The following is a 7,256-nucleotide window of genomic DNA, read 5'->3' on the forward strand; positions in this document are numbered from 1 at the left end:
TTTTAATAACTATTCTGATTTACCTTCCATAAAAACTATATATTTTGAGTTTAATTCTTACCAAGTTTAAAAGATTTTTGATAGATTTTGCAACTCATCATATCCCTATCATAGAAGGAAAGAAGGCGTGGTATATGTTCTTCCAAAAATGTTTTATTAATGCATTTAATATTACTAATTAGTAAGATCTTTTTGGTATATAAAATTTAAAAAATTTCCTTTCATGTTCATTGTTTTAATAAGATAAGGGTGGTATTAATCCAAAGTTAATTTGTTAAAATAACAAAAATACCCTATTAATTTTCAATATTATAGAAAGGATGCAAATTTAAAATAATTCTTATTAATATTTTGAATTACAAAATGTACCCATGTAATATATTAAATTATAAACTATATATAAATTTAGATTACTAATTTCAATTTTTTTAAATTAATTATAAAGTTTTTTAATATTGAGTAAAATGTAAAAAATTACTTTTTTGAAAAATGATAAACTGACTCCCCTCTACTCTCCAGACATGGCATGTTCATAGAATCATAGATTTTCTCGGGATACACAATTGCATCTCTCCATAAATATATGCACTTGAGTATCCTGAGGAAAATCTATGATTTTATGCTCATGTCACGTCAGGAGAGTATGTCAGAGGGGGAGTCAGAAAAATCACAACTCTTAGTTTTATTCATGAGTCGTGATTTACTTACTCCCTCTCTCTACCATACTCTTCTGACGTGGCATGTGCTAAAATCATAGATTTTTTTCCTTGGGATACACAATTGCATATCCCTGTGAATGTGTAGCTGTGTATTCCGATGAAAAAAATATATGATCCTAACACATGCCACGTCAAGAGAATATGTCAAAGGAGAGGGGTGAGTTTGAAAATCATTATTTTTTATTCATACATCTGTGGAAAGACCATGCCTCGTTTTTGTTGGACATGATCAATAATTGTATTAAAAAAAATTGATCTGTTTATCACTAATTTAATAACATAGAAACATTTTGAAAGATATTTTTAGTCATTATCTAAAAAAGGGAATTATCAATCATTCGAAAATCATAAATAAGCTAGACTATTGCCCATTTTCAGCTTCTACATTTAGTGGGAATCTGAGTAGATAAGAGATTATAATTTCGAACCCTAAAGCATTTTTTAATACAAGAGCATGGAATGTGGTCCCAAAAAGTGTTCCTAAATGCCTTGAAGCGACATGATATATACATCATACGTACCTATGTGAGGTCAATCATTGCAAGTTAAAATGTGGTCTGAGAATCTCTCTTATTATATTCTGTAATTATGTACAAGATATACTACTGTTCAACAAGCGAAAGTTGGTGTAATATGCTAATTATTCTATCCCACACCTGATCACCAATAAGGTTTAAAGCTACACACCATGAAACAGCAATCACTACAGGAGGTTGTAATCTGTACTGAATCATTCACTAACAGACCTTTTTGGCTTAGCTATATATGCCAAAATTTTACCTCTATGCCCCAAAATCCACGTACCATCCGGACGTAGATTATTCAAGCAAAACAAAGTGCGGGATTCTGAGAATGTCATCTAATGTGTAGAGCTGCCAACAGACCAATAACTCCTCGCAGGGCAATACACACTAATCTTCTGTATCAGCCCGTGTATGCGAGTAATTATGCTGTACACAACTCAAATTATGCGACTTGGGTAATTCGTTATAGAACCTCGGTGATCTTCAAACTAGGCCAATTCAGGTGCGGCATTGTCACTCTAGTTGGTAGGGAAAGTGGTGCAGGGCTGAGAAAATTGTGACAATACAGGCACACCAGAATTATTAACATTGCCGTCTTCGCTTCGAGGTGCACTCATAATTGATGATATAGCTGAAGCCACGGCTGCAGTTAGGTTAGGGTCGGTGGCTATCGCTGCAGTGATGGTCTCAACCATGGATGGGTGACGCTGTGCTAGTTGCACCGTGGGCATGGGGGGAACGTACATGGGTTGCTGCCCTAACTGCCATGGCAAACCATTCAATGGCAACGGGAAGGGTGTGGATGGAAGTGAAGCACGTTGGAATGGCATGTTGTTTGAGGGGGTCTGTGTCAAGTCAAGAGTGATAGTAGGAAATGGGGCGGAGGCAGATAGGGTAGCCATGGTGGATGTATAGGGAAAAGATGGGAAGAAGCAAGAATTTGCGAGGGTTTCCTTGCTCATGGTTGAACCCGAGAGTAACATCGTTGCAGCAGCTGACGTTGTGTTAGCCATGGCTGTGGCTGCAGGAGGGAGAGGGTGGTTGTGGTTTCCTTCGTAGGTTGTTATGAGAATGGTCTTGTCATCTGCACATCTCTGGACCTGTAGTAACACAAACTTTCATTTATTTAACTCATTAAGTGGGATCAACAAATAATAATCACATTTTTAAGTTGTTTTGATGTACCAATTTATCGCAACAGATGTTCCGTAGAGTATAGAAGAAGAATATCCACTATCCAGTAAGGATAAATATATAACGAACCACAAACGAATAATCTTAGCTATCTTGCATGCTTGGTTATTTTTCTACTTTGTTTTTTTGTTCTTTTATTTTGTCTCTAATTCAATTTTTTGAATACTGTTCGAAGTAACTTAGCAAAAAATAAATAAATAAAACAAAAAAGAATAGTGTCTGAAGTAGATTTGATAGATAGCCCCTAATGCAGAATTCAAAGTCTTCTGAAGTGAGATCTCTCAATGATTTATAGCATAAATCATGAGGTAGGTTGAAAGCTATATTCCCCCGTGATTAGTATGATTAACTTTTTCCACTTTTTTCATAGCATACTTTTGTTCATAAAAAATAAAAAATAAACATATGAAAAGAATCTTAAGATCATATACAACCCAGGGTGTAGGATTTCCCACACCTCAATATATGGCATGCTAGCAACAAGCTTAGAAATTGAAGTCTAAAAGATCTCCTTTACATAATTTTCTTGGATGTATGGAATTGTGGGAGGATTTCAATCCTCCACCCTGGGTGTATAGTATCCGAACTCATGAAAATACTAAGTGACTTCCTATGACTCTGCGTTGGACACTTAGTTGACGTGGACGTGTGGACTTCACCATAGAGGGTAGGAAGTCACTCCAACGTTATATCAAAGAGTTTACAAAGACAGACAAACTTTTCCTCTTTTTTTTTTTTTTTCTCAAATACCCCAACCTTCATACCATCCTTTTTTGAGGGAGGCCCTGGTCACTATGCTCAACATTAGTTGATTTTTTCATAGCATATTTACATGGCTATTTTAGCAAAACAAACATTGAAAGTGTAAAAATTCCTAAAACAATAAAGTATTCATTTAAACTTTGAAACTAGAAAATTGTTGTTTTTAGAATTATTGTTTTATAAAGCGGAATTTTTTAAAATTGTTAAACTAAAGTTAAAATGGGGAAAGTATTTACTATTTTGTAGAATAGGAAATTTGTTTCCTAGTTTAACCAAAGTATTTTAATTTCCAATATGATAATTTACCCTTTTTGTAATTGAAATGTACAGTCTACTGTTTTGAAAAATTTCATTTTTTTTTCTACCTTTTGGGAATTTTCGCTACTTATGTTCATCATAGAAAATAAAAGGAAAATAAAAATTCTATACAACTAGATATGGCTGAGATATTGCTTCTTAGGAATGTGAAATGTTATTGTTGTTATTAGTTTTTTATTTGTTTTTTTTTTCTAGATGTTATTATTTCAATAAAAAAAAATATAACATCTTCTGAGAAGGATTGAAAAAAAAATTAAGTGAAATCCTCCTTACCTGCTTACGAACAGGACATCCAACAGCCATGGTGCAACGATAGTAAGCACGTGGACAAGGATTACCCTTCGCCATCTTTTGACCATATTTTCGCCATTGGCAACCATCACTTATCTAAATCACACAAATTTACTTTCATAATTAACCCTTTCAGGAAAACACTATATAGTAAATTAGTCATGCTAAATTTTCTCACCAGTGGTGCATCCGATCGTGCCCTTACAGAAACTCTTGCCTTCCGACATGGGACCTCAGGAACTTGTTCGATGCATTTCGCTTGTGCTAGCTTTGGGCTCTTGTTGGGCCCCGAATTCCGGGAATTTTGAACAGCGTTATCTTCGATACAAGACCTCTTCCTTGCAATCTGAGTCATGTCATGATCTGATTCTTTCGACATAACTTCAATGCAATTAGTAGGAGAAGTTGATGGACCTTGTGTCTCATCGTTGGAGTGTGAAAGCTCGTTGATATCTAATGCACCGGAGGGACTGGGGTCCATGAACTGATGGGCAGACAATGCTGAGCTTGACATGCCATTTCTTTGGTCCTTCTGTGAAACAACCATACTATATTTCATAAACTGGTCCCCAAAATCATTGTGCCAATTAACATAAGGCCTAAGTCAAAGAACGTTAATTTCGAACCAAGAAAACCATAAAACCATCCGTAAATTTACATAAAATACAGACTGAAAATCACAAAAACGTGATTTCTTTTTTAAGTAATGATTTTGAATTACATAAATTAAATTGGAATACCTTAATCAACTAAAAGCTTGGTGCCATTAGAAAACAAAAACATTTTTTCTGTCACATCTGCACCAATCTTGACCACGGTCTTTTCGAGATGTGAAGTGATAAGTTTGGGATTTTAGGTGGGCAAAAAAAGATGTGTCAACACATCTGTCAATCTCTAAATTTATTGAAAGGTCAAAAAATTGTATCCACATGCATACAAATCAAATATGAACAAGCAACAATTTCAACACCTAATTTGTTTTCTCTCACACCTCACATATATAGTTACATCAAGCCGACTAAAATATGTGAAAGTGATTACAAGTCAATATTAAGATTTATGTAAATATCTTTAGTTAATTAATATCACACCACTTTTTCCTCGAGATTAAAATTAAGGTACAAAGTTTTCCATTTCTGGTTTATTATGGGAACACAGTTTTCAAATTTAGAGAAAACCACTCCTCTCCATTTTAATTTCGGGAAGACACTTCAAGATTTATGTAATATATAAAATCGTGATAATCTGACTTCCCCAACATGGCACACTCAATCGACTCTCGTCTCTTGAGAGGTGACAAGTTCGAAAACTGTAGATCTGTATGCTCGAGATACAAAATTACATTTCCCCATAAAATTGTGTATCCAGAGGCAACTGTGTATCCTGAGATGTACGGGTTTCCGAACTTGTCACGTCAGGAGAGTCAATTGAGTGTGGCACGTGGGGTAGTCAGATTATCACGACTCTAATTTATAACATTGAACTTGATGTACCATGTTAATAGATTGAGTGCAAAAGATAAGAATAATAGAGGAAAGACAAACCGGTGGATTTGGGTACTTTTAACAAAGGTGATTTACAGTATAAGTATGAGAAATATGTAAATTAAAGGATCTGAAGGAGAGAGGAGAAGATCCAAAAGAAGTAGAATTCAGGTTGCTAAAACAAATATAAGAACACTTTCAATATGGCCGACCCCAAATATATTGTATGAGACTTAGATGATGTCATAATAATATTAAACTTTCTCATCATATTTCCATATCTAAGTGAAGTAACACATACATAATTAAGCAATAACTCAATTAATTACCTGTTCTTGACGATTATCCCGTGTTTGTTGTTGCATGGCCAGAAGTATATGAGTCTGAAGGGCACTGTAATTTTTGGTTACCTGATCCAACATGCTCCTCAATTTTTTATTCTCATCTTTCGATCGATCGAGTTCCAATTTAACTGTTCTCAACTACAAAGCAAATATAGGTAATTAAATACATAAATCTTAATTAATCTTATTTAAGGAGCAATTGAAACTCACTTGGGTCATCTGTTTCTCTTCAATTGTGGGTCCTTCAATATCGGTATTGAGAGTACGAAGATGCAATCCAGTCTGTAAGAATTATTCATCGGTGCGTGTCATTCCTCAATAACATAATTGATTTATTATCTATCATTTCTTCCACAATTCAATCACAGAAAAGCTTGAACAGGATCAAATTATATATAAATGATTCGGAAAATAACTAAATTATGTTATTAGAGATCTTACGCTTACACGGGGCTGTTCGATTTTATCTTTCCTCTCTTGATCTTGGATTTGACTGTTTGATCGAAGAACTTCGACCTGTCGAAGATGATGATGATGAATATTGGAGAAGAAATCGACCTCTTCCATCGGCATAACAACCTTCCGATCAACTGACTTCTCAATTTGGTGATCAGAAGCACCGGAATTCTGACCGGTGTGTAAGAGTGTCAGTTCTCGGCTTCTCTCCATGAATTTAAAAAAAAAAAAAAGAAAAAAGAGAAGGTGAGGGGTTGTCAAGTCTTTGGTAGTAAGACTCTTGGGCAAATAAAAAGGCCAAAGAGAAGACCAGCCGTTTTTCACGCGCGGAAAAATGATGTCACGCTTATGTAAGTGACACGTGGTGATGTTTAGAGAGAGAAACGTGGCACAGTGCGAAACTGGAGGAAAGAAAAGATGTATGTCCGTTCCCATTCGTCCATTTGGCGTTAATGAGCGGTGGATTGGCCGTTAGAGATAACGGTGCTTGTTGTAGAAGAGATCCGGTACTTGCTCAACACGTGCAAGTTATTTTTTCTAGTCAACGCAGTTGACGGCACGGCTCTCTGACGGTGGTTAGTGTACGTGGGATCCACTGGTTCAATACCTAATCCGTATGACATTTGATCTGTCCACGTCAAAGAAGATAGAAGATAGAAGATAAAAGAGAGAAGAAGAAGAATACCATTGAAATAAAAGTTGGGTAGGGCCTATGGGGGAGGGGGAGCGTAGAAGATTTTTATTGAAAATTTTTTCCACAATAAAGTGAATTTTTTTATATTCAACTGTTGGTAGGTCCATTGCAGAAGTTTCATTTAAGTGAAATATTCTGCAAGTAAATTTTTCTAAACTATCTTACTCTGAGCTTGCTTTGAAAATAGAACATACGGTCTTACCTAATTAGCTTCCCAAATAATGGGATTAACCTAGCACCATAGTCTATATAACACCAATGGTGGAAATTTGAATCGTCCAGTTAGTGAATCCCATGTTAAAAAGACATCTTGGACATAAATCAGCTTCATTGTATAATTTTATTAGTTGGGTTGTTTGGTTTGAAATCTAAAATTTGGTTCTTGTTCATAATTCAAGTCTACAATATGATGCTATACTTAGTTCAAATTGTAAGATATATATATTGTTTTTGTTGAAATTACAATGTTC

At 35.0% G+C, this 7,256-nt stretch overlaps 1 protein-coding gene across 2 annotated transcripts; it reads right to left on the reverse strand.

Annotated features, from left to right (window-relative positions):
- Positions 1 to 1,242: 1,242 nt before the first annotated feature.
- LOC147402623 (putative WRKY transcription factor 47) lies at positions 1,243 to 6,365 on the reverse strand. 2 transcript variants are annotated; one of them, XM_086444344.1, is made up of 6 exons: positions 6,084 to 6,365; positions 5,847 to 5,918; positions 5,622 to 5,774; positions 3,987 to 4,340; positions 3,791 to 3,904; positions 1,243 to 2,343 (listed from the first exon to the last, which is right to left on the reverse strand). In XM_086444344.1, exons 1-6 carry the CDS (start codon positions 6,303 to 6,305, stop codon positions 1,762 to 1,764), a joined length of 1,497 nt encoding a protein of 498 aa, XP_086300470.1. In that variant the 5' UTR covers positions 6,306 to 6,365; the 3' UTR covers positions 1,243 to 1,761. The 2 variants fall into 2 exon arrangements, with proteins under 2 accessions (XP_086300470.1, XP_086300469.1); XM_086444343.1 differs by having other exon boundaries at positions 1,244 to 2,343; positions 6,078 to 6,364.
- Positions 6,366 to 7,256: the final 891 nt, after the last annotated feature.

The sequence above is a fragment of the Akebia trifoliata genome, chromosome 5 (genome assembly GCF_017979445.1).
Source record: "Akebia trifoliata isolate Shusen 1 chromosome 5, ASM1797944v1, whole genome shotgun sequence".
In the NCBI taxonomy this organism is placed as follows: Eukaryota; Viridiplantae; Streptophyta; class Magnoliopsida; order Ranunculales; family Lardizabalaceae; genus Akebia; species Akebia trifoliata.